The sequence below is a fragment of the Vanrija pseudolonga genome, chromosome 4, assembly GCF_020906515.1.
Source record: "Vanrija pseudolonga chromosome 4, complete sequence".
Classification (NCBI taxonomy): domain Eukaryota; kingdom Fungi; phylum Basidiomycota; class Tremellomycetes; order Trichosporonales; family Trichosporonaceae; genus Vanrija; species Vanrija pseudolonga.
In genome coordinates this window covers 2,190,011-2,213,156 of record NC_085852.1, presented here as the reverse complement: position 1 = coordinate 2,213,156, position 23,146 = coordinate 2,190,011, and the positions used below count along the sequence as shown (strand labels likewise).

Genomic DNA, 23,146 nt, shown 5'->3' with positions numbered 1-23,146 from the left:
CTTGATATTCAGCTGTTGTTGATAGTGATTGTTATAATGCCAAAAGAGTGATGGTGCTGATGGTGTTGTTGATTGGAGTCGATGTCGAGCAAAGGGGGCGGGTCAATGTTGAATGATGCAACTCGTCTGACAATGACACCAAGCAGCTTAGCGCCAAACATTGTCTTTCGGGCTAAATGTCGTCCTGGTCGCGGGCAGGTCGTTGCATGCATGCCGTCAAGGTTAAACCTTGCCGCTACGTACTCCCCCCTTCTTCTTCGCCTTCGTCTTCCCCCCCCTCCCATCGTTCCCGCCGGCCCCACTTCTCACTGCACGCGCGCGCCGAACAGCCTCGGCGTATGGCCACAGTGACGTCGACGCCGAGCTATTGGACAGAGCAAGCAGCATGACCATGACTGCGGACGGTGCCTCCTCCGCCGGCAGCTCTGTGCCCCTGAAAGTCGTCGTGTTGGGTGGTAGTCGATTCGACAAGCACCCTCAACTCGACAACAACTCGAGGTACCTCGTCGTCTACCCGTCACTGTCATCGGTCGCCACACACTTGCTCGCAGCGCACGCTGCTGCAGCAAGCAGACCAAGTCAGCCACCCAAGATGCTCACCCCGCCATACCACTTTAGCATCGTCTCGGCTCCTCTTGGGCCCAACTCGTCCTCGAACCACATTCTCTATCGCGGCTCGTTCCCCGCCGCGCGAAACGCGTCGTTCCTCCGCCGCCTGGGAATCAAGACACTCGTGTGCCTCCGCAAAAAGCCACTCAAGGACGATGAGCCGCTTGCTGTCTGGGCCGCCAAGCGCGGCATCGACGTCCAGTGGGTCAAGGCTGAGAAGATGACAGAGGAGCGGCTCGGAATGGAGCGCCAGGAGGTCAGCGACGTCCTCAAGGTGGGTAACTACAACGGCTGCTCGGCTCGGACTCGGCGAAACTTGCTAATGCATGCTCTCTAGATCCTGCTCAACCCATCGGCGTACCCGATCTACATCGCAGACGTCGATGGGACCTCGCACACGACCCTCGTCGTCGCGGCTCTTCGCAAGCTTCAAGGCTGGCACCAGGACTGCATCGTGAACGAGATATTTAGGTGGGCTGAGAGTCTGGGGTGCTCAGCTGACCCCGGCAAGATTCGAACCAGACCACGACGATCTGCCCCTCGAGTCCTTCATGTCATCGTATCTGTCGATATCAGGTTCGGGCAAGGACGACCCACAGGCGTCGCTCAGCCTGCCGCCAGCGCCATACCCATCATGGCTGTGGCCGACAGCACCAGTGGTCCCTGAGAAGTCGCGGCATACCATTCCCTTCCGCAATGAGCGGTCATCGTCGAGCGGGCCGTCGATGCGCAGCGATCGGGACAGGGCGGCTTCGGGCGCCAGCTCGACGTCAACGGCCTCAGCGGCGACATCGCTACCGTTCCCCAACCCTCTGACAGTTCGGCGGCATCCAAGCATGCGTCTCACGTTCCCCGCACAGCCGCTATCGTCGGTGGGGGCGGCATCCTCAACGCAGTCCCGCTCGGTTGCATCGAGCCTGTCAAAGACGCCGCTCAGCGAGGACGCATTGGGCCTGTCGCAGATCTCGACGTCGGCGCCAGACGCCCCATCACCGCCTGTAGCCCCCGGCATAGGCGCTCGCCGGGTATCGTTCCACGACCCCAGTGCGAGATTCGACCCGGGCCACGACTTAACCGACTCGCCTACGGGCTTTACGGGCCAGAGTGCTGCGCGGTGGAACGGGCGGACACCCAGTGGCGGGTCGGGCGGCGTCGAGGGCGACATTTCTGCATTCGGCGACGACGACGAGGATGATGATGACGACGATGCGGATCAGGATAGCCACGGAGACGAGGAGGACGACGCCGACCTCGAGGAGGACGAGTACTCTGAGGACGAGGAGAGCGAGGAGGAGGAGGAGGACGAGGAGGAGGACGAAGACGAGCCGCCAACCTCACAGTTTATCAGCGCGCTCGACCTCGCTGGGTTTGGGTAGGCACGAGGGGTGCCCCTCGCTGTTCTGCTCCGCTCATTGGGTTAATGTGTATATTATAGCATGCATTGTGCATAGGATAGGCAGGAGGAGGGGTTGGCACGTCGTCTAGGCGTGCATCCACTAGGCGCCCACCACTCAGTCGGCGTCGTTTCCTGAAACGGCGCGAGCCTAAATTTGTCGCCCGTGACGACCGGGCCGAGTCGATTGACATTTCTGAAAATGGACCAAGAGCCAGGAGCCGGGGTGAGCAAATCACCAGCCAGCGAGCGACGACGAGCAGCGACAGCATCGACGACAACAACAACGTGCGAGGTGACTCTCAACTCTGCTTCACATCTCGCTCATATCGTAAAATCTAGACCGGACAGCTCTGCTCGACGCAAGCTCGCCGCAAGCAACCCCAACAACCCTCCATCGCACCTCTCCCCCCACCACCACCCACGTTCGCCATGTCCGGCGCCCAGACCCCCGTCAACCTCGCGTCGTCGACGACGCTCTCGCGCCCGCAGCCGACGAGCGGCAACGACCGCGCCGCGAAGAGCAGCTTTGGCTCCGAGTCGGCCATGTCGCTCCTTGTCGACTCGCTCAAGGACCGCCTCCTCTTCGCTATTCCTAAGAAGGGCCGCCTGTTCGAGAAGACGGTCGAGCTGCTCGCGGGCGCTGATATCAAGTTTAACCGCGCGCACCGGCTCGACGTGGCGCTGGTGCAGAACCACCCTATTGCGCTGTGAGTGGCCCGAGGCCGCCGAGGCCAGCCGCAGGCTGGGCGAGGGAGCGGGGTGTATCCGGGCACCCCGACTCATCTCTCTCCTTGTCCCGACGACCACCGTACTGACGACACCCCTAGCGTCTTCCTCCCCGCGTCCGACATCCCGCGCTTCGTCGCCCTCGGATCCGTCTCGCTCGGCATCACGGGCCAGGACGTGATCGCCGAGTCGACGCACGGCGACGCGATCAAGGAGCTCCTGCCGCTCGGCTTCGGCAAGTGCAAGCTGCAGGTGCAGGTGCCCGTCACTGGACCCAAGCAGACGATCGAGGAGCTCGCGGGCGGCCGTATCGCCACGTCGTTCAACGTGCTTGCTGAGGAGCTGTTCGCCAAGGTCGACACCGAGGCCAACGCCAAGGCTGCCGCCGGCCAGGAGGTCAAGACGAGCGTCGAGTACGTCGGCGGTAGTGTTGAGGCTGCGTGCGCGCTGGGTATGGCCGATGGTATTGGTGAGTAGTGCGGGGGAGGTGGTGTGATGGGCAGTGCTGACAGGCTACAGTCGATCTTGTTGGTGAGTAACCTGGTGGGAGTGCAGGCGCCGCTCGCCGACCGAGGGGGTCAGGTGTGACCTGGACCCCTGCCTCGAGCACTCGCTCCGCTCGTGCTCTCCGTCGTGCTCTCGCTGACATTGCAGAATCCGGCGACACCATGCGCGCTGCTGGCCTCCACGCCATCCACACCCTCATGTCCTCCGAGGCGGTCCTGATCGCGCCTTCCACCCCGCACGCCTCGCTCACCCCCGAGCTCGCGCCGATCGTGGACATGATCAAGCGCCGCATTGCCGGCGTCATCGCGGCGCAGAAGTACGTGTACGCGTCGTACAATATTGAGCGCAAGAACCTCGCGAACGCGTTGAAGATCACGCCTGGCCGCCGCGCGCCGACCGTGTCCAGCCTCGACGAGGAGGGCTGGGTCGCCGTCTCGTCCATGATTGAGAAGAAGCAGATGGCGCAGGTCATGGACGAGCTCGAGACGACGGGCGCGCAGGATATCCTCATCCTCGCGCTCAACAACTGCCGCGTCAACGTCTAGTTGCGTGGTGGACAAAAGGCTGCGCTGCACGTCGCAGCAGCTGTGATTAGGGGACGGACGGCGCGCCGGGTTCGGATTAGGCTGGACTGGGGTCGCACGCTACGCATATAGATGGGCTCGGATGCATTGCTGGGCTTAGTGGCCGGGGTGGTCGCACTGACGCTGGCGTCGACACTGATACTGCCACTGCCACTTCCATCTGGCTTTCGCGTGTATTCATGACCACTCTACCTCACTCGTTTACTCATCACCACATCTACTTTGACGACTCAGCTAGGCGGCACACCGCCCTCAGGCTTGCGGTCATCCCCGCCCCCAACGTCGCCGTCCTTCTTCCCCTCCTTCTTCCCCTTGAAGTGATTGTACGCGGCGTACCCCGCGCCAGCGGCCGCCAGGCCGCCAATGAGCGTGCCGACGCCTGGGCCCGAGTCTTCGCGGTGGTGGCCACCGCCGTAGCCTCCGCCGCCATAGTACTGTTGCTGCTGCTGGGGATAGCCGTAGTACCCCTGCTGCTGGTATCCCTGCTGCGGGTACGGACGGCCATAGCCCCCACCACCACCGTACCCGCCGTAGCCGTAGTAGCCGGGCGGAGGGGGCGGGCCATAGTTGTACGGAAAGGGGCCGGGGTAGTGCGGCGACGGGGGGCGGTGGTGCTTCTCCTTCTTGTCGTGCTGCGTGGGTCAGCTATCTACGTCGCCCTCAAACAACTCACGCCGCCGAGCAGCTCGCCAAGGAGCAGCGCACCGCCAGCCGCAGCGGCGCCGATGGCCAGCGTCCCGCCCACACCCAAGCCCTCCTTCTTCTTCTTCTCGCCCTTGTCCTCCGGCGGCGGCGCGAGCTCCCCCGGCGCGAGCGGCGCGGCACCAGCCACAGCGGGTGACTGCGCGTCGTCCTTCCCGCTGCTGAACTTGTCGCTGAGCTTGGCGGCGGCCAGGGCGGCAGCGATGCCCGCGCCTCCCGTGGCGAGGAGCTTGCCGAGCCCGCGGTGCTCCTTGTCCTCCTCTGGCGCGGGGGCAGCGGCGTCGTCGGTGCCAGTGGCGGCGGGGGCAGAGGGGTCCACTGCATCCGGGGTAGGGGCCGGGGCGGGCTTGGTGAGGCCGAGGAGGGTGCCGAGGCCGCGGTCGGTCGTCGCGGGCGCGGGCTCGGGCTTGGCCTCCTCGGTGACCTTGACCTCCTCGACGACCTTGACCTCCTCAACCTTGGCCTTCTCCTCAACCTTGACGTCCTTGACGTCGACCTTGACCTCCTCGTCATACTTGGGCGGCTGCGCAGGCTGGCTAGCAGCCGGCGCGGCGCCATCAGGCGGCGCGAACTCGCCGCCAACGACCGCAGGCGCGGGGAACTCCCACTGGCGCGTCGGCGGCGTCGTGGTGGGGTTGACGTAGAAGTATGCCTCGTGGGACGGGGACCACTGCTTGATCCTGCGTGGGCGTTAGTGGGTACGACAGGTGGGGAGCGTACCATGGCGAGGGGAGGGGCGCTTCGTTCTTGGTGTCGGTGGGGTCGGGCATTGTGGTGGTGTGGTGTGGTGAGTAGTGTTGACGGGCGGGTTATGAGTCGAGGGATGGAGGGCAGGTTGGGACGCTGGGTGCACTGCTGCGCTGCTGCAGTGACGTTGCACCCCTCGCCGGTGCGAGCACGCCCCGGTCCATGCTCACTCACGATCGATGAGCCTCGCGCTGGCACCGCCTCGACAGCGAGCGCACACACCGTGCGTGTGTGTGTGTGTGTGTGTGACGAGGCAGCACGCAACGCAACGCCCAGCGCAGCACACGGCACGCACGCACCACAGGAACGTCATCGCTTCTGCGCTCGGTGCGCGTCTGATCGGTGCGATGGGTAGCAGCAGCAGCAGCAGCTCGCGCTTGTGGCCATGCCACTTGGCGGCGACTGCCAACTGGCGGTTTGACAAGCAGGCCGATGTGAGCATGTCGGCAACGAGCCGCACGCCAGCGCCACCATGGCGTCATCCCCATCCCCAACACATCGGCTCTTGGCACCTGCCGGTTCCCATGGCGTACATGGTGAATGAGGCTCACACGCTCACGATAGACGTTGCGTACACGATGATGCATAGACTCGAACCACAACCAGACATACATATATCACGGCGGCCGGCCGTAGGGGCCGCCGCCGCCGCGAACTCGCTCTATTGTTCGCCGGACCAGATTTGGAACTGCTGCCATCTATTGTGCGCGCGCCGAGCGGCCTGGGCGACGTGGTCAGCCAGCGCCACCGACCACACCACACCACGAAACCCACCATCATAGCAGTTCTGGTACGTGAACCCCGTCGAGCCGCCGCCCTCAGAGTAGCCGTACCCCGGCGTGACGGGGCGGTACTGGCCCTGGGTGTACTGGGACGGTGTGGGCGCGTGGGTCGCCTTGTGCTCGCGGTGCTGGGGCGGGCGTCAGTCGCCTCCTCTTGCGCGCACCTCGTCCGCGACTCACCAAGATGTCGTCGATCGCAGACACGACATTGTGCACGCGCTCCTCGACGCGCTCGTGCGCCTCTACCCGGCGCGCATGCAGCGCGTCCAACCCGTGCGCCAGGCGCGCGCCGCGTTCTTCGGCACGGTGCAGCGCGTCAGGCGTGTTGAGCGGTGTCGCCTCCTCGGTTGAGGACCCGCGCCGTGCCTCCGCCGCAGGGTTGGGCGACGGCGGCAGGTACACCACCGTCGCGGCGGTCGCTGCTGCGCCTGGTGGGCCGGCGGGCGGCGTGCCGTATGGGTTTGGGTCTGGGCCGAGCGGGGCGGGGAAGGCCCATTGTCGGGTCGGCGGCTCGGTCGTGGGGTTGATCTGTGCTGCGTCAGCGCGCTGTTGGTTTTGGCGGCAAGGCAGCGGCGGGGACGCACGTAGAAGTATGCTCCGAGCGCCTCGTTCCATTGGCGGAGCCTGGCAGGTTAGCGACTATTCGCCACAGGCATCACTCACCACGGCGCAGGCAGGATGCTCCCCGAGCTCGTGACGCGTTCTAGCGGGACCGACATGATGATAAGAGATGGGTTAATGGGCAGTAGTGCAGTGGGAACGCAGCGGCGGCTTAAAAATCATCACAAGCAAGCACGAGGCAAACGTCAGCGGTGGCGCTGAAGCTGGCGCTGGCTGACTCCGGGCGTACTTGCAGCGGCGCCCGTATCCGTGAATGCTTGCTCATGACCCCCGCCCTAGGAGGCGTCGAGGCGTCGCAGTTGTCGACGACGCCAGAGCAGAGCAACAAGCGGCAAGTGAATCTCGGCGCCTCTCGGCCGCGTGCCGTCGGTCGGTCGGGAGGTATCGCGCCAAGCCGCCGGCGCGCGGGGGGTATTGGACTGGGGGTGAGTAACCGCCACGTGTGGTGGCGTTGTGAGTGGCGTCGAGTCTCGGCGTCGGCGTCGGTGTCGGCGTGCGTGCACGTGTGAGCAGCAGGTCGTCGTTACCACATCCCTCGTCGCATGCGTGTATACGTCTACCCTACCCAACGACTCGACCTACTACACACCGCTGTGGCTCGCTCGCTTAGTAGCCGCCGCCGCCGTAGATGGGGCCGCCGCCACCGCCGCCGTAGCCACCACCACCGTAGCCCGGACCGCCGCCGCCGTAGCCACCGCCGGGACCGCCGCCGTAGGGCCCGCCCTGGGGGGGACCGTAGCCGCCGCCGTAGCCGCCGGGGCCGCCGTAGCCCTGCGGCGGGTACTGCTGCTGCTGGCCGTGGTACTTGTGGCGGTCCTCGTCGTCCGAGTCGTTGTCGCCAAACTTCTTCTGCGGAGCGTGAGTAGGCTTATCCTGTGCGGAGGGCAGAGGCGGCGGTTAGTGGGGGAAGAAGAAGAAGCGGTGCTGCTTCCTCCCCACGGGGCCTACGCCACGCCCGAGCTCGGGCACTGTGTGCCCTCCCGCCCTCCTCGCACCGCACCCACCTTGAGGACGTGGCCGAGGAGCAGCACACCCGCAGCAGCCGCACCCCCAGCAGCGATGCTGCCGCCGACACCGAGGCCGGCAGGCTTGGCGGGCGCCGGAGCGCCGGGGTACGCCGGCTGGCCGGGCTTGTTGGCAATCTTGTTGGCGATGACGGCGGCGGTGGCGCCGGCAGCGGTCACGCCGAGGACCTTGCCGAGGCCGCGCTCGCCGTCGGCACCGCCCTCGGCGACGGGCGCCTCCCACTGCGTCGTGGGGGGGTTGGTGTTGGTGTTGACCTATGGCCGAGCGTTAGCGAGGCCGTGAGAGAGCGTGTGGGGGAGGGGCAGCCTGGGAGGGCGCTCGCGGGGGGGGGCAGCACATACATAGAACCACGCCTTGTAGTTCTCGTCAAACTGCTTGATCCTGGCCGAGTTAGCGAGTAGCGACAGCCGCGAGGGGAGGCACGTACCAGCCCGCAGGGAGGGGCGTCTCGGGGACAGTAGCCTGGGCACCGGGGGCGGACATGGTGGGGAGGTGGCTGGAAGATGTGAGGTGGGGTGTCAAGTCGAGATGGGGCGGGTTTATGTGGGCTGGGCGTGTGGTGGGGGCGAAGAGGAAGAGGGGCGGCGACACACGACGACTGGTGACGATTGCGAGGTGCGGCTGGTGCGGTCTGTGCCCCACGACGACGAGGCGTTGCGCCGCTTTGCTCATCGCTTCGGGGTGCACACATCATGACGAATGCGAGGGCGGCAGCGAGGCCACGACGATGCGACACCTGCGTATACGCCGCACGCACCGCGCGCATCGGCCTTCGATCGCCAGTGCTTGCTCCGGCTTCACTGCTGTGCTTCTTCGCCGCTCGAGTGACGAGGACACGAGGCAAGCAGACGCCAGCACCCCTCGCACGTCTTGGCGCAAGCACCGCCCAGCAACGCAGCAACGCTCAGCTCGCGCAATCGCCGATCGCTAGCATCTCTCGCTGCATGTATGTACAATGTTCTCGTGTGGCTCCTCGTACCTCTGTCGATCATGTATCATCCTCGCCCTCACGCCTCACGCCTCGCTCGTGCTCAGTATCCACCGACATAGCCCCCGCCGCCGCCGTACGCGACGTTGCCACCGTACTGCGCCCCTGCGCCGCCGCGGCGCTTGTCCTTCTTGCTGCTGCCCTTACGCGAGTCGTCGGACGACGACGAGCTGCCGCGCGAGCGCGACTTGCGCTCGCGGCGGTGGTCGTGGTGCCCGTGCCCGTGGGTGTGGCTGTGGCCGCCGGGCGAGCGGCCGCGGCCCTGCTGGCCGGGACCGTAGCCGTACCCGCCCGCCACGCCCGCCGGGCCGAGCATCTGCTGCTGTTGCTGCTGCTGGAAGCCGGGGCCGGGACCGACGCCGGGGCCAGGGCCGTAGCCGTACGGCGGGGCCGAGTGCGGCTGGCCGTACCCCTGCTGTTGCTGGTGGTGCTGCGGCCTGTCGTCGTCGTCGTCGTCCTTGTCGCGCTTCTTCTGCTTGTCAGCTCAACCCCCTCAACGATGCTGCCCACCTTGATCAGCTCGCCGAGCAGCGCGACGCCCGCGCCCGCGGCACCGCCCGCCGCGAGCGTGCCGAACATGCCCTGCTTCTGGGGTGGCGGGGCATTGGGGTTGGTGTTGTCGTCCTTGCGCCCCATAAACTTGTTGGCTGCGACGGCGGAGACCGCGCCCGCCGCCCCACCCGCCAGGACGGTGCCGAAGCCGCGCTCGCCGGGCGCACCGGGTGAGTTGGGGTCCGCTGCGCCCGGCACGCGGCTGTCGAGGGCAGGGTAGGCTCCCTGCTGGTGCTGTTGCTGCTGCTGCTGGTACTGCTGCTGCTGGTCGTAGCCGCCGCTCGCCGGCTGCTGCTGAGGACCACCCTGCGCGCCGTAGTAGCTCGCTGCCTGGCCCTGCCCCGCCTGCATCTGCGCCGTGAGGGGGTGGTACCACTGGCGCGTGTTGGTCTGGGGGTTGATCTGGCGTCAGCGAGCTGAGCCTGCGTGGTAACTCACGTATTCGTACTTGTTGAGGGTGGCGTCCCAGCGCCTCTGCCTAAGTCGGTGTCAGCGGTGAAGGGTGACCCTACTCACCAAGGGAAGGGTGGTTCGGGATCCTGGTTGGGGTTGTACATGTCGCTAGAGTTAGTGGGCGAGTGAACAGATCAGTGGCGAGGCGAGCACCTTTATACCCATCCAGACTGGCCCGCTCCCACGCCCTCGCTCTGCGTGACCTCGATCCAGCGGTGACATGGTCCTGTGTACAACTGGGCGTGGCGGGCGTCGGCACTGCCCTCTATGGCGCCCTCTCCTGGCGTGGTGTCGGCGTTGCGTTCTCTCACAATCTCTAATCGTCAATCGGCGCTTCACTCTACTTTCGCTTCTTCTGCAGCTTGCGCGAGACGGTGCCCTCGCCCTTGTTGAGCAGGATCCCTGGGGGCGTGGTAAACACTACTGAGCGGCGGTGCGGGTGTGTCCGCCCTCCTCCCGGCGACGCCGGGGCGGGAGGGGACGCTGACGCACTCGACGCAATAGACTGGGGATCTTGGGTGCCCTCGTCGGTGTTGGGGCGTGGGCCAGGGCTGAGGCGGTCGTTCGGCGTCTGGGCAGTGCTAAGCGCCGCGACGCCGTTCGGCGGGGTCGGTGGGAGAGATAAGAACGACGGCAAGGACTTCTGGCGCATAGCCGACGTCCCGGCCCCTTCGGTATCAGACACCGAGTGCGTGTGGCCCGTCACACTCTCGCGGCGCGGTGGAGTCCGCGGCGGTGTTGGGAGCGACGTGCCGAGGTTGGGTGTTGACACGGACGCCGCACGTCTCGGCGCCGCCGCAGGCAGTGGCATGACGATCGGAAACGGCGTCACCGTCGTCGTCGTCGTCGACTTTTTCCTTCCCTGCGTGTCAGTCCAGGCTTGTTCGCCATCCACAAACCTTGAGTATACGGCTCAGAAATGCCAGCATGCCACCGCCCTCTGACTTGGGGCTCTTGGGGCTCTGGGTCGCTGGTTCGGGCTCAGCGTCGCGCGGGAGCGGGTCGCGCGGTGGCGGAGCCGACGGGCTGGGTTTCTCCGGCAGGTCATGGAGTGCCCATGAGCGCGCGGAGGATACGAGGACGGGGGTGCTCGTGCCCGCCTCGGGGGTGGAGTACATCGACATGGGGCGTCCAGACCGCGCTGCCGCGGACCGGGACAGTGCGTCGTAGCTCTGGGTCCGCGCGAAGCGTATCGGCGCGGTGATCGGCGGCGCAGCGCCGGGTGGGAGGCCGGGGGCTGTCGCGGCGATCGTGTACGTGCTCGTCGAGGGCAGGTCATACTGCGGGAGGGCGCCAGACGACGGCGACGTCGGCGGCGGGGGCGGCGGAGAAGGGCACGAGCGGACGTCCACTGGCGTCAAGGATCCGCCGCTACCGCCGGCGTTGGCGAGCGGCGCGCGCGGAGGCCGGATCTCGACAGGCTTAAACCCCATGATGATGCTTGTGCGCTTGGGGATCTCGACGAGGCTGAGCGGGCGTTGGCGTGCGCGCGGGCCGTGTCGCGCGCCGAAGGGAAGGCCGGGGAGCGGGGGCGAGCCGGCAGGCGTGGGTGGTGGTACCGGGGGGAGACTGGGTGATGGTACAGTTGGTGGTGTTGGTGAGCGAGTGGGTGTTGAGGTGGACGAGGTGGGTGTGCGAGTTGTCGTCGACGGCTGCTGCTGTGCACGCTGTGCAGGCTGTGTAGCGGGTGGTGCTGGTGCTGGTGGTCGGAACGGGTCCCGCGGCGGTGGGGGCTTGCGATGTGTCGTCCGTGCCGTTGTTGTCGTCGTCTTCGTCGGCGGAGGCGGGGTGTCGGCGATGGCGGGGCTTGCACGTGGCCGTGTCGCGACGCTTGTCGGGTCGACCTGGTCGCCGTCAGCTGAGTAGAGTGGAGCAAGTTGCACAAGAAATTGACGCACCCAAACCCATTCTGATGACAGAGGGTCCCAGTGTCGAATGCTGCGCGCGTCAGTGTCACCGGCCATGTGTGTGTGTGTGTGTGCCGTCGTCGGGCCACTCGCCTCGGCTGGGGCAGGTCGGACACGGGCGGGAGCGGCGCCGGGGCGACGACGGCGGACATTGTATGGGCGCGGGGGAGGGGCACGGTACAGCACTGTCCAACAACACCAAGAAGAGGCGTCGGCGCATCAGTAAGAGGCTCGAGCAAAGTCCGAGCGTCGTCGTCGCCGAGCCCCCCCCCCCCCCCCCCGTTTTTGGGTCGTCGTCGTCGCTATCGCCGTTGTCACTGCCGGCCATCACATTAAGACTGCGCTAATCTGCTCTTTATATCGTATCGATGACCGCATTCCGCAATCGCCGCAGGCCACTTGGCCTGGCCATGCCGAGAGAGCACTCCCGCGGCATAAACAAGGTTATGCATGCGGGCAGAGAGATGTCGATCACTGCTGTGACGTCGGGGGCTGGCCGCGAGGCGAGTAGCATGGCTGGCAATCTTAACCTGACCTCGGCGTTGACCTCTGCGTGCTGCCACATAAATGCATCTCAACACCCATCTGTCACACCCAGTGCCCAGCGCCGCCGTACGCAATCCCCTGCTGCTGCTGCTGCTGCTTCTCATCATTCCCAGCCGCACCGCCACCATCGCCATACGACGCGCTGTGCCCGTGCCCCGGGGCCCAAGCACCGGGGTTCGTGTTCGGCGCAGAGCCGTCATACTGTGGCTGGTGTTGCGGCTGGTAGAGCTCGTCACGCGTCCGGCCGAGCTGCTGTCCGAAACCGTACGACTGCGGCGTGTCGTCCTGCCCCTGTCCAACAAAACCCCCCGCGCCGACGTCAAGCTCCCTCCGCCCAAACCCGCCAAAGCTGTTCGCGTGCGGCCTGTGCCCGCCGCCTCCGTTGGACTTTCGCTTCTCGCCGCCGCCGCCACCAGAGAAGGGATTCAGCCCGCCGATCAGCGAGCCGAGCGGGTCCTGTGCGTCCCCGAGCTTGCCGCCGACGAGGGAGAGCGCGCCGTCCACGAGCGGAACGAAGGCGGCGGTGTTCGCGTCCGACGCGGGGCGGGCAGACGTGCGGCCCTCGAGCTGCGACATGCCGATCGCGAAGAGCGGGGCCAGCGGCGACGCCGGCGCGGCGGGTTTGGGCGTCGGCCCGCGGGACTTCCGATAGCGTCTGCGCGGGCGGCTCAAACTCACGCCCAAGATGCCAGTCAGCAGGCCCCCGACGTCGCCCACGCCCGGGATGTTGATGCTCGGCGTGGGCGAAGGCGAAGGCTGCGGCGCCGGAGGCGGACGCGGACCGGGCGGAGGCGCAGGCGGAGGCGCAGGTGAACTCGGCTTCGGCGGCGCGCCAGGCGGCAGGCTGAAGCTGGCAGCGGAAGCCGGCCGCGCGAACACGTCCTTCCCCCCACCGGCAGACCCCGTTACGCTGCCCTGCAGCAGCACGACCGTCGTCTCTGGCAGCGGCGCCTGCGCGTTGCTAAAGTAGGCCGCGGCCGTGTTCTTCCCTTGAGGGGGCGCGACGTGCGGGCTGATGGGCACACGGAGGGGGTAGCCTGGCAGCGTTGGGGCCGGGGCGGGCGGCCGTGGGATGGGTTCCGCCCGGACGGCGAGCCAGTGCTCCGTCGGTGAGGAGGGTGGCGAGGTGGCGGCTTGCTGGTCTTGCGCGGACGAAGAGGGCTGAGGCGGCGGGCTCTGGGCCGGCGCCGGCGTCGGCGGCGGGTACACCACCGCCGCGAGCTCGGGAAACTCCCACTGCCGCTTTGGCGGGGTCGTGGTAGGGTCGATCTGGCGCGGTGTCAGCGCAGCGGGCCACAGGACTCGACGAACGTAGAACCACTGCTTCTTCCCCGGCTCCCACTGCATTATCCTGTCGGCGTCGGCGTCAGCTCATCACCAAGTACCCGCCGCAGGCGACGCCACGCACCATGGTGCCGGGAGGCTGGGGTGCGAGGCCATCGTGCGTGGGTGGGGTGTGTGACGCCGACCGACAATGATGACCACTGCTCATTTCCACCTGACGACGACTGACCGACCGTGCGTGTGCGCGTGCGCCTCAACGCCAGGCTGTGCTCTCGCACGCGCCGCTCATGAATGTCCAGTGCATGTAGGTGTCTATCTAACAAGAACAAGGCCGCGCCTCGCCGCTACCGCGCGCCGCGAGGTCTGACAGAGAGCGCAGCGTACGCGTCGAGCGCGGCGCGCTCCCATTCCGGCGGGGGCGGGGGCGGGCCAAAGTGGTCCAGGGGGCCTTGCTTGTCCGCTACGTGTTCCGCGACTGTGTCTGTCTCTGTGTCTGTGGGCGTCGGAGGCGGGGTACCGCGCGAGGTACGTTTCCTCTGCGTTCGTCAGCACGCTCGTCCCAGCCGACGACTCACGCGTAACATCCCCCCTAGCGCGCCGAACCAGCTCTGCGGGCGCGGCGCGAGCACCGGCGGCAAAGGCGCCACGACGTGCTCGCCCTGCTGCGCCTGCTCGACCGGCTCGCGCCGGCGGACGAACAGCGACTTGGTCCTAGTATGCGTGTATCCCCTCTGGGCCTTCACGCGCTCAGAGGACGGCGCATCGTCCGTCGCGGGTCGGCGGCGGGCGGTGTGGGTGCGCGTGCCGAGGGAGGCAAGTTCAGGCTGCAGGCTGAGTGCCGGCGCTGCGGCGCCGGGCGGTAGTGCGTGGGCATGGGGCTCGGCGGGCATCGCGACGTGCCGCGGCGACTTGGGCGGCGGCGTTGGCGGTCGACTGCTCTCGCTGCTGTCCCCCACTTGTGCAGACAACGGGCTGGGAGCGAGACGGCGAGGACGGACCCACACCCAGTCCTTTTTCTCGGCGTCCCAGGTGCGGATTCTGCGCAAAGCAGCGAGTGCGCGTCAGCACGCGAGCGGCGGGGTGCCCAGGAGACCAGGCCGCGGCGACGACGTACCGCGGTTCGGCGTCTGGCCTCGAGAGCACGACGGGCGGCTGCGTCTCCATTGCGTGTGTAGTGTTAGTGTTATTGTCGACGACATGTTGCGTGTCGACTCGACGATCAGTGCAAACAAACGCGCCGCCGCGTCGCTACTGCTGTGCAGCGCAACACTGCAACAGGACAGGACAATAGACGGAGCAGCATAGCCTTCATCATTCTACTTCTGGTGCGCTTGGGGTCACTCCTCGTCACGCTCGAGCTCGCGACGGCCATACGGGCCGGGACCGCCGCCGCCGCCATAGCCGCCTCCGCCACCGTACTGCAGTCCACCGCCACCGCCGCCACCACCATACTGAATACCCCCGCCACCTCCGTACCCACCACCTCCGTACCCGCCACCTCCGCCGCCGTACTGACCACCGCCGCCATATCCACCTCCACCGCCGCCGTATCCACCACCACCTCCACCCCCGTACCCCCCGCCCCCACTGTGCTCCTCCCCACTGCCGCCATAGCCCCCGCCATGGCCCTGGCCGCCGCCGTGGCCGCCGTACCCCTCAAACCCCTGCTGAGGCCGGCCGTACCCCTGCTGCTGCTGCTCGTACGGCCGACCACCGCCTCCACCACCGCCCCACCCGCCATAGCCACCACCATCAGGCGGCCCACCGCCGTACCCCGGCCCCGGGCGGTAACCACCACCTCCACCGCCCCACTGCCCCTGCGGCGGCCGGTCGTACTCGTCCTCGTCATCGTAGCGCTTCTTCTTCTTCTTCTTCCCGCCCAGCAGGCCCGACAGCGCCCCCAGAGGGCCGGCATCCTCGTCGTCCTTCTTCTTCTTGCCCATAAACTGGTCGAGCACGCCAGAACCGAGGATCGTGCCGAGTCCGCCGCCGCCCAGAGCCGCGAGCGGGCCTGCAGCGCCGGGGGCTCCGCCTCCGCCGCCGCCGCCGAAGGCGCCGAGGAGGGCTGCGAGGGGGTTGTCTGCGCCCGCGTCCTGGGGTTAGCGGGCTCTCAAGAGGTTGGTCTTACAGGCTGAGCTGGGGCCGGGGCGGGGGCTGGTCCCGGTGCAGGCGCGGTTGGCGGAGGGCCGGGTGGCGGCCCCGGCGGCGGACCGGGGGGAGCATACGTGCCCGGCGCGGCGGGCGGTGCCGTCGGCAGAGGTGGCGAGTCGCCGTAGTACTCGGCTGCTTGGCCCACGGGCTTGGGCGGCGCGACGGATTGAGGCGGGGCTTGCTGGGCCGGAGAAGGAGCAGGGGCGAACTGTTGCTGCTGGGGTGCTTGGACTGGGGAGGGCGGCGCGAACTGGGGCTGCTGCTGAACTTGCGGGGCTTGCTGTGGCGGCGAGGGGGGACGGAACGCCTGTTGCTGCTGCTGCTTCTGGGGGAGTGATTGGGCCTGCTGCACTGGCGACGGCGGGGCAAAATGTTGGAACTGGGCTTGCTGGGCCTGCTGTGCCTGCTGGGGCACGAACTGCTGCTGTTGCTGAGTGGGGAGTGGCGCAGCCTGCTGCACCGGGGACGGCGGAGCGTACGACTGCTGTTGGTGCTGTTGGGTAAACTGGACCTGGGGCGCCTGCTGTGGGCCACCAGTACCAGGTGCTTGCGGACCAGTTGGCGGCGCATATGGCCCCTCGGGGGGCTCGTAGCTTGCCTGCTGTGGCGGCGGTGTCGGCGCAACGTCGCGCGTACGCGCGGCGTGGTGGTTCACCATTGTGTCGAGTGAGTGAGAGAGAGTGAGAAGACACGTTGACGAGTTGATTGACCATCTTAATGAGGACGACCAGTGCGGAGACTGAGACGATCGAGGCGTTGCGCTCGCACGAGCACGCAGTCACTCGCACTGCATAGCTATAAACACACACCTCCACTATTCCGCCACTAATAATGCTGCTGCTGGTGCTGCTGCTGCTGGCCACCAGGTCTGTCACCCTGCCCGCCCCCACCTCCCTGCGAGTCAAGCTCACGCTTACCCAGCGCCCCCATGATGGCGCCGAGCCCCGAGCTGCCCCCGGCACCACCACTGCCGCTGTGCGCAAGCCCGCCAATAGCGGCGGCGGCAAGCGCCTCAAATCCAGAGTTTCCACCACCGGCACCAGGCTTCCCGCCGCTGTGGGTGGCATAGTTGACGCCCGCGGCGATGAGCTGGCTCGTGAGGTCCTGCGGCTGCTGCTGCTGAGGACGGGGCGGCTTGCCCGTCACAGCGCCGAGGAGGTTGGCGCCCATCGACGGCTGCTGCGGGGGCGGCTTGGCGTACCCGAATGCGCCGAGGACCTGGTCGAGGGCGCTAGGCGGGGGAGGAGGGGGCGGGGGCGTCGGCGGCTGCGGCGGTGGGGGTCAGCTCAGCCGCTAGAGGGGGAAACAGGAGCTGACGAACGCGGAAGAGGCCTCCCAAGAGGTTGCTGAACCCGTGCTGCTTGGGCGGCGGGGGCACACCCGTGAACTTGGTCACGTAGTGCTGGGTGACCTTGCCTTGGATCCAGGTGCCGAGGCCGCGCTCGCCTGGCGGTCAGCTGGGTCGACGACTGGATAGACACCCACCGTCCGCAACGAGGCCGCGCTCTCCGTCTGCAGGAGGTCAGCTACAGTTCGAGGATCACCTAGCTGCGCCTCACCTCCCGCGCCGTGCGGCGCATCTGGGGCGTCAGCTAATCGACAACCGAGGCACAGCGGACGCACCAGGATACTCCCACTGGCGGGTAGGCGGCTCAGTGGTGGGGTTGACCTGGCGTCAGCTGGGGCAACTTAGTGCAGCTCACGAAGAACCACTGCTGGTGGCCTGGGTCAAACTGCTTGATCCTGCGGTGTCAGTTATCGACCGGTGGGGACAACTGACCATGGCGCCGGGGGCTCGGGTGGCGTCGGCGGGCCTTGAGTTGTGGCCGACATTGCTGTTGATGCAATGGAAGAGAGAAGTGAGAGATAGAGAGGAAAGGAGAAGAGGAAGAGGAGGAGGAAGTGGGAAGCAGGCTACATGACGCGGCGGCAGCAGTGTCAGTGCCGATCGAGGCGGTCTGTGCGGCGGGCGTGACGCTTCGATTCCGCCAAGAGCTGCGAGATGCGCCACGGTGGACACTGGCATACTACAGTGCAGTTGGAACATAACCTTGGTTCTGCGCCATTGAGACGACAAGAGGCAACATGGATTATTGCAAGGGTGTTCGAATGCGAGTAGAGCCAGTGCAAACCACTCTTTTGTTTGTTTGCTGCATGCGACAGTGCATATGTACTTACAGACCAGGGCCGTGATGGAAAACGATGACATTGAAACGGTGCCACGCGGACGACAACGACGACTCGATACATTCTCTACTTGTCGACCAGATGGTGCAATACAGATGAATTAGGATTCTACAGATTGGGACACGGAGATGGAAAGCCTCTACTTGGCGTAGGGCACGAGGACATACTTGAGGATCCAGACGGCGAGCGCGTCGGCCCAGTCGTCCTCGGCCAAACGGGTAGCCGCCACTCCCGCATCAACCCACGCGTCGACGATGTATCGGCCGGCAGCGAGATAGAGGAAGGACCACGTCCACACCCTGCCGATAATGCCGCCGACATAGCTCCCAGTCGCGCGGTAGACACTGTACTCGACAAAGGTGCCCACCGCACACGCCACAAAGAAGCCGCCGACCTTAGTTGCTGCTGGGACGGGGTTCATGCCGAGCTGATACACGATGTGCAGGAGGCCCGAGATGATGAACGTGATCGGGATGGTGAGGAACGGGGTGTGCGGGAGCCCGGCGACGTCGAGGAGGGTGTCCCTCAGCAAGGCGTGGTCATGCTGTCGTGTCAGTGCTAGACTGGTATGTTCACGCCAGCACCCACCTTGTTAATACCGTGCCATCGACGCCAGAAGTCGAGGAGCGAGTCGGCAGCCCACGGGCTGTCAAACAGGTCCGGTTCCCAGCTCTCAACTTCCCACAGGCGCGAGCCGATAGCCAGGCCAGCAGCGAGGCGGTACAGCCCATTCATGGTGAGGTACGGCGCTGCGCCCAGCGCAAGCGTGATGAGGACCTCGATGACGCTCTGCCTGAGCTCTACGCGGTTCTCATTGAGGCCGCATGGGTCAATGATGCCAGGGATGACCTCGAAGCCCGTCGTCGCAAGGAAGGTGGCGATCTTGCCTTGTGCGCTATTCGGGTCGCCGAGTGTCGACGGGCCGGCGGCGCGCACTATCGCGAGGAGCGTGTCGGCTGCCAGGATCTGGAGGAAGCCCAGGAGGAGGTGGCGCATGACGACGGGGGCGCGCGACGCCGTCGACAGGGTGTAGGGGAAGGTCGGCCTGTCGGGCGGGGAAGGCGAGCGCGACGAGCGGCGTCCCGCAGCTGCCTTCTCGCTTTCTTCCTCTCTCGGTTCGAACTCGACGTAAGTGTACCGCGAGTTGAGGCACAGATCCAGCGCCGCAAACGCGCGCGAGCGGCGCTTCCTCCCGGCACGGAACATGAGCGTGTCCGTCGCGCCAGGCGCGAGCGCAAACCAAGCGTACTTGAGCACCGTGTGGACGTAGAGCGACCCAAGGGTGGTGTTGAGCGCGTTCGCGCCGGGCGGCACGACGCGCCACGACATGAACTGGTTCGTGAGGCTCAGGATACCGACCAATCCCAGCGTAGCGCGGAGTAGGCGCGTTGAGGGCCCAAGGAATGACGGCGAGAGGAGGAGGAAGGCCTGCGCGTAGAGAGGGATTAGGGCCTCGAGGAGGTCGACCGCGCTGCTCGCCTTCAAGGGGCGCGCGTGGTGCTGGATTAGGTAGTGGATCCCGTTCAGTGGGCCGAAGGGGGGCGCGAAGAACGACGACATTGTGTGTGGTGGAAGGAGAGGAAGGAGAAGGACAAAGGACTGTGGTGAGTTGGGAGAAGAGAAAGGGAGAATGTGCGAGCCGTTGTGTGTGTGTGTGTTTGGGGGGGGGGGGGGGGGGGGAGTCGGCACACAGCAACTTGGATCTGGTACAGGTGGATGAGGTGAGATGATTGCAGTCAGTCAGAGGTCAGTCCGTCACACTCTCCATTGTGGTCCGTCGAGTTGAATGATGCAGGCTGGCACTGGCCACCGGGGCACCACGGTGCACCGACACCACCTCCCCATTGTTGCCCCGATGCAGAAGGGGAGGTTATCTCGACGCCACGGTGCACAGTGCCCGCGGGGTAGCGAGGAGAAGGAACCGAGGCCGAGGACCAGGCTACACCTCTGCGCCGACGATGCGACCACCACCCGCCAGCTTGGCGGGGGTGGAAAGCCTGCTGGTCTTTGACCACAGCTGCGCGGTTCGAGCCGCACAGAATCCGGTCCTGAGGGGTCAGGCGACGGGTTCGGGGGGGTAGGGTCGGTCTCCTTTTGTATGTGTGGAGAGTGTGGAGCGGGTTGTGTTGTCCCGAGCTCGAATCCGAGTGCGAGTCACTGGGGTGACTGCGGATCAAGCAACGGTGACGGCAGCATCCCGCCGCGGGCATCGCGACGCGACTTGCGACGCGCTCCCCCTTTCCAACTCCCGCTCACAACACGATGTAGGATTGATGCATTTCACTCACTCCTCACTCACTCTGACAGCCATGGCCGGAGACCCGAACGTGGTGGACATGTCCGCAGGGCCCAACGCACCGAGTGAGTTTCCTGCCCCCTTGTCTGCCTCTGACGCAAGGCACTATCGCCGAAGTGCTCGACCTACTCACGCCCGAGACGCTCGAGTTACGTCTCAACGACCACGCGATTGGCGACGACGGGATCCTCGAGATCCTCCGCAAGCTCGCAGTGTACCGGTTCCATCCTCCTCACGGCGTCGACCGGTCCTTGTTGGGCGATACCCTCGGTATCGACGCAGCAGCCGCGGCGTACGACTGCCCGTACTCTGCCGACGAGTGCGCCGCGCGCGGCGTCCGCGTGCTCGACCTCGCCAGGACGCAGCTCACCATCCCGGGCATGTGCTGGGTGTTCGCGTATGCCGCGCTCGACGTGAACCTCGTGTCCGTCGACCTGAGCCGCAACTCGATGGCCGATTGGCGCCGCTTCATGTACCCTGCCGAGCCGGCGCTCGACGACGAGGGCAACCCCCAGGCGATCCAGGTTCCAGACGAACTGCACAACATCTACACCATGACGTGGGACATGCCAGCGTCGAACCTCGCCCAGCTGCGTATGGAGCAGGTGGCCATGAGCGACGAGGTGGCCGGCGCGTTCGTCAACGCCCTGAGGGACGTCAAGTCACTGGAGACGCTGTCGCTCCGCGGTAACCGGTTCGGCGAGGAAGCCGTCAGGTCCATTGCTGGGTTGCCGCTTAATGTGTTGCGTCTCGAGCTCGACGGCTGCGGGTTATCGCTCGGCAGCATGGCGTGGATCCTCCGCTCGTATGGGACTACGCGGTCCATCTGCGACCTCTCGTTGGCGAACAACTATGAGGAGTTTGAGGAGGGCAACAACAGCGGCTATGACCCGGTCGATGTCGAGAGCGACAACCAAGATTATGAGCCCATCCGCGAGGGCTGCGTGGCGCTCGGCAAGCGCAACTACAAGCTGCGGGAACGTGTCGGCGCCGCACTGAAGCGGTTCATCGCGCCGGCGCGCATCCTGCTCCACCCAACAGCGGGATCACCGACACCCATTGCTGCTCTCCCGCCCAACGTCCTCGACCTCATCCTCAAGCACGTCTCAGGCGACCCTGGCGCCCTGTCCGCCGCCCAGTGGACCAAGGTGCTCGAGCACGCCCGCGACCGCACGACGATTCTCCGCGCTGCCCGCCGAATCTCGGTCGTCACGCGCTCGCGGTTCACCGGCGTAGGGGACGACGAACGCGCGTTCGAGGACTGGCGGCGGTCTCTAGGATGTGCATACTGGCGCGCTATTTGAGACAGACGAGACGCATGTAGCCAGTCCGCTAGCCAGTATCTTATCTCGGCGGATGCCGTGCCGGCCACTTCCGAGACCTCTGGACTTTCCGACCCGGACGGCCCACAACGCGCCTTGGCACACAACGCCATGAGCAAACGCCATCCTTGCTGACAGAACACACCACACATGCTTCGACTGCGACCGCGCACCTTGCTCCTTGCAGGCTTGCTTCTTGCACTCATGCTCTACTCTGTGCGCCGCAGCTTCTCGACCGCCATGACGAACGCACCTCCAACCGTCATCGTCGTCGGCTCGGGCCTCGCCGGCCTCTCGGCGGCGTACACTGCCGTGCGTGCCGGCGCTCGCGTGCACCTCCTCGAGCGCGCCGGCAAGGCAGGCGGGAACAGCATCAAGGCGAGCTCCGGCATCAACGGCGCCGGCACGCGCTTCCAGCTCGCTAAAGGAATCGACGACACGAGTTTCTACGCCGACACGGTGCGCTCCGCCGGCAAGCGCTTCACCGCGCCAGGCGTCAACCGCGACGCGCTGGTATCTAAGCTCACGTCCGAGTCGTCCGCGGCTGTTACGTGGCTCGCGGACGAAATCGGCGTCGACCTCGCCGTCGTCGCGCCCCTCGGAGGCCATAGCGTCCCGCGCACGCATCGTGGCGGCGGAAAGATCCCGCCAGGCTTTGCAATCATCAAGGGGCTGCTCGACAAGCTTGACACCGAGGCGGCGTTCACGCTCACCAAGGGCGCGGACGTCACTGGACTCAAGACACACAACGGTGTGGTCACTGGCGTCACATATGCCACGGACAACGGGACGCACTCGCTCACCGGGCCGGTCGTGTTTGCCTCGGGCGGGTTTGCGGGCGACGCGTCCCTGCTGGCGGAGTACCGTCCCGACCTCGCTGGACTGCCCTCGACCAACGACGTGCGGCCAGGGGCGCACAGCGTCCTCACCACTCTCGGCGCGCGCCTGGTCGACATGGATAGCGTGCAGGTCCACCCTACTGGCTTTGTCGACCCGGCTGACCCCGGAGCCCGCATGAAGTTCCTCGCGGCCGAGATGCTCCGCGGCGAGGGCGGTATCCTGCTCGACCAGGACGGCAAGCGGTTCGTCAATGAGCTCGACACGCGCGCGGCGGTCACCAAGGCCATCTTCGAGCTACCATCGCGTGATTTCGGCACGACACGGCAATGGGGCGTCACGCTGCTGCTCGACGCCGGCTCAGCCAAGGCCGCAGAGCACCATGTGTCATTTTACGAGTGGAAGGGCCTCCTCAAGAAGGTCAAGCTGCGCGACCTGTCTCCAAGTGTCATCTCCGCTGTCGACGCGTACTCCGCCTCGCGCGGCTCGCCCGACATGTTTGGAAGGCGGACGTACGGTAACTGGCGCCACACGCCAGGCGACCACGACGCAGAAGTGTACGTCGGCGACCTGACGCCCGTGACGCACTTCACGATGGGCGGCGTCGCGATCGACGCCGACGCGCGCGTCCTCACCACCAAGGGCGACGCCGTGCCCGGTCTCTGGGCCGCGGGGGAGATTACAGGCGGCGTGCACGGCGATAACCGCCTCGGGGGCAGCAGTCTGCTCGAGTGCGTCGTATTTGGGCGTACGGCAGGCGCGGAGGCGGCCAAGGCTGCAGTGGTCGCGGGGTCGGCGAGTTTGTAAACTGTACACAGGTAGATAGATGATGCCACTACTCATGAGCACCCTCGACCTCAGGGTCCACCACCACGTTTCGGCGACCGACCCTGTCCACCCGACGCCGTCGCCGAGTCCGTCGC

General features: G+C 66.2%; 13 protein-coding genes across 14 annotated transcripts; 4 read left to right on the top strand and 9 right to left on the bottom strand.

The window, feature by feature from the left end:
• Positions 1-277: 277 nt before the first annotated feature.
• OCA6 (Putative tyrosine-protein phosphatase OCA6) lies at positions 278-1,985 on the top strand (the record flags this gene model as incomplete). Its single annotated transcript, XM_062772686.1, has 3 exons — positions 278-883; positions 947-1,080; positions 1,121-1,985. Exons 1-3 carry the CDS (start codon positions 386-388, stop codon positions 1,983-1,985), a joined length of 1,497 nt encoding a protein of 498 aa, XP_062628670.1. The 5' UTR covers positions 278-385.
• Positions 1,986-2,434: 449 nt separating this feature from the next.
• Positions 2,435-3,783, top strand: his1 (ATP phosphoribosyltransferase; the record flags this gene model as incomplete). The annotated part of the gene is made up of 3 exons (XM_062772685.1): positions 2,435-2,712; positions 2,833-3,200; positions 3,386-3,783. The coding sequence occupies 3 exons, from the start codon at positions 2,435-2,437 to the stop codon at positions 3,781-3,783; spliced, it is 1,044 nt and encodes a 347-aa protein (XP_062628669.1).
• A 269-nt stretch (positions 3,784-4,052) lies between these two features.
• Positions 4,053-5,294, bottom strand: LOC62_04G006118 (uncharacterized protein; the record flags this gene model as incomplete). The annotated part of the gene is made up of 3 exons (XM_062772684.1): positions 4,053-4,454; positions 4,496-5,204; positions 5,227-5,294. 3 exons carry the CDS (start codon positions 5,292-5,294, stop codon positions 4,053-4,055), a joined length of 1,179 nt encoding a protein of 392 aa, XP_062628668.1.
• Positions 5,295-5,840: 546 nt separating this feature from the next.
• Positions 5,841-6,940, bottom strand: LOC62_04G006117 (uncharacterized protein). Its single transcript, XM_062772683.1, has 5 exons — positions 6,717-6,940; positions 6,638-6,677; positions 6,234-6,581; positions 6,046-6,181; positions 5,841-5,992 (listed from the first exon to the last, which is right to left on the bottom strand). Exons 1-5 carry the CDS (start codon positions 6,770-6,772, stop codon positions 5,970-5,972), a joined length of 603 nt encoding a protein of 200 aa, XP_062628667.1. The 5' UTR covers positions 6,773-6,940; the 3' UTR covers positions 5,841-5,969.
• Positions 6,941-7,280: 340 nt separating this feature from the next.
• On the bottom strand, positions 7,281-8,183 carry LOC62_04G006116 (uncharacterized protein; the record flags this gene model as incomplete). Its single annotated transcript, XM_062772682.1, has 4 exons — positions 7,281-7,547; positions 7,679-7,954; positions 8,042-8,081; positions 8,128-8,183. The coding sequence occupies 4 exons, from the start codon at positions 8,181-8,183 to the stop codon at positions 7,281-7,283; spliced, it is 639 nt and encodes a 212-aa protein (XP_062628666.1).
• Positions 8,184-8,636: 453 nt separating this feature from the next.
• On the bottom strand, positions 8,637-11,256 carry LOC62_04G006115 (uncharacterized protein). 2 transcript variants are annotated; one of them, XM_062772680.1, is made up of 5 exons: positions 10,593-11,256; positions 9,757-10,555; positions 9,679-9,718; positions 9,199-9,630; positions 8,637-9,160 (listed from the first exon to the last, which is right to left on the bottom strand). In XM_062772680.1, exons 2-5 carry the CDS (start codon positions 9,795-9,797, stop codon positions 8,732-8,734), a joined length of 942 nt encoding a protein of 313 aa, XP_062628665.1. In that variant the 5' UTR covers positions 9,798-10,555; positions 10,593-11,256; the 3' UTR covers positions 8,637-8,731. The 2 variants fall into 2 exon arrangements, with proteins under 2 accessions (XP_062628665.1, XP_062628664.1); XM_062772681.1 differs by lacking the exons at positions 8,637-9,160; positions 9,199-9,630 and having other exon boundaries at positions 9,685-9,718.
• A 932-nt stretch (positions 11,257-12,188) lies between these two features.
• Positions 12,189-13,493, bottom strand: LOC62_04G006114 (uncharacterized protein; the record flags this gene model as incomplete). The annotated part of the gene is made up of 1 exon (XM_062772679.1): positions 12,189-13,493. The coding sequence occupies one exon, from the start codon at positions 13,491-13,493 to the stop codon at positions 12,189-12,191; it is 1,305 nt and encodes a 434-aa protein (XP_062628663.1).
• A 281-nt stretch (positions 13,494-13,774) lies between these two features.
• On the bottom strand, positions 13,775-14,594 carry LOC62_04G006113 (uncharacterized protein; the record flags this gene model as incomplete). The annotated part of the gene is made up of 4 exons (XM_062772678.1): positions 13,775-13,966; positions 14,006-14,402; positions 14,433-14,468; positions 14,545-14,594. 4 exons carry the CDS (start codon positions 14,592-14,594, stop codon positions 13,775-13,777), a joined length of 675 nt encoding a protein of 224 aa, XP_062628662.1.
• Positions 14,595-14,767: 173 nt separating this feature from the next.
• LOC62_04G006112 (uncharacterized protein) lies at positions 14,768-16,239 on the bottom strand (the record flags this gene model as incomplete). Its single annotated transcript, XM_062772677.1, has 2 exons — positions 14,768-15,523; positions 15,559-16,239. The coding sequence occupies 2 exons, from the start codon at positions 16,237-16,239 to the stop codon at positions 14,768-14,770; spliced, it is 1,437 nt and encodes a 478-aa protein (XP_062628661.1).
• A 167-nt stretch (positions 16,240-16,406) lies between these two features.
• LOC62_04G006111 (uncharacterized protein) lies at positions 16,407-17,414 on the bottom strand (the record flags this gene model as incomplete). Its single annotated transcript, XM_062772676.1, has 7 exons — positions 16,407-16,847; positions 16,903-17,027; positions 17,067-17,093; positions 17,141-17,161; positions 17,205-17,250; positions 17,285-17,324; positions 17,362-17,414. 7 exons carry the CDS (start codon positions 17,412-17,414, stop codon positions 16,407-16,409), a joined length of 753 nt encoding a protein of 250 aa, XP_062628660.1.
• Positions 17,415-17,907: 493 nt separating this feature from the next.
• On the bottom strand, positions 17,908-19,328 carry LOC62_04G006110 (uncharacterized protein; the record flags this gene model as incomplete). The annotated part of the gene is made up of 2 exons (XM_062772675.1): positions 17,908-18,312; positions 18,357-19,328. The coding sequence occupies 2 exons, from the start codon at positions 19,326-19,328 to the stop codon at positions 17,908-17,910; spliced, it is 1,377 nt and encodes a 458-aa protein (XP_062628659.1).
• A 749-nt stretch (positions 19,329-20,077) lies between these two features.
• On the top strand, positions 20,078-21,368 carry LOC62_04G006109 (uncharacterized protein; the record flags this gene model as incomplete). Its single annotated transcript, XM_062772674.1, has 2 exons — positions 20,078-20,129; positions 20,167-21,368. The coding sequence occupies 2 exons, from the start codon at positions 20,078-20,080 to the stop codon at positions 21,366-21,368; spliced, it is 1,254 nt and encodes a 417-aa protein (XP_062628658.1).
• A 168-nt stretch (positions 21,369-21,536) lies between these two features.
• Positions 21,537-23,030, top strand: OSM1 (Fumarate reductase 2; the record flags this gene model as incomplete). The annotated part of the gene is made up of 1 exon (XM_062772673.1): positions 21,537-23,030. The coding sequence occupies one exon, from the start codon at positions 21,537-21,539 to the stop codon at positions 23,028-23,030; it is 1,494 nt and encodes a 497-aa protein (XP_062628657.1).
• Positions 23,031-23,146: the final 116 nt, after the last annotated feature.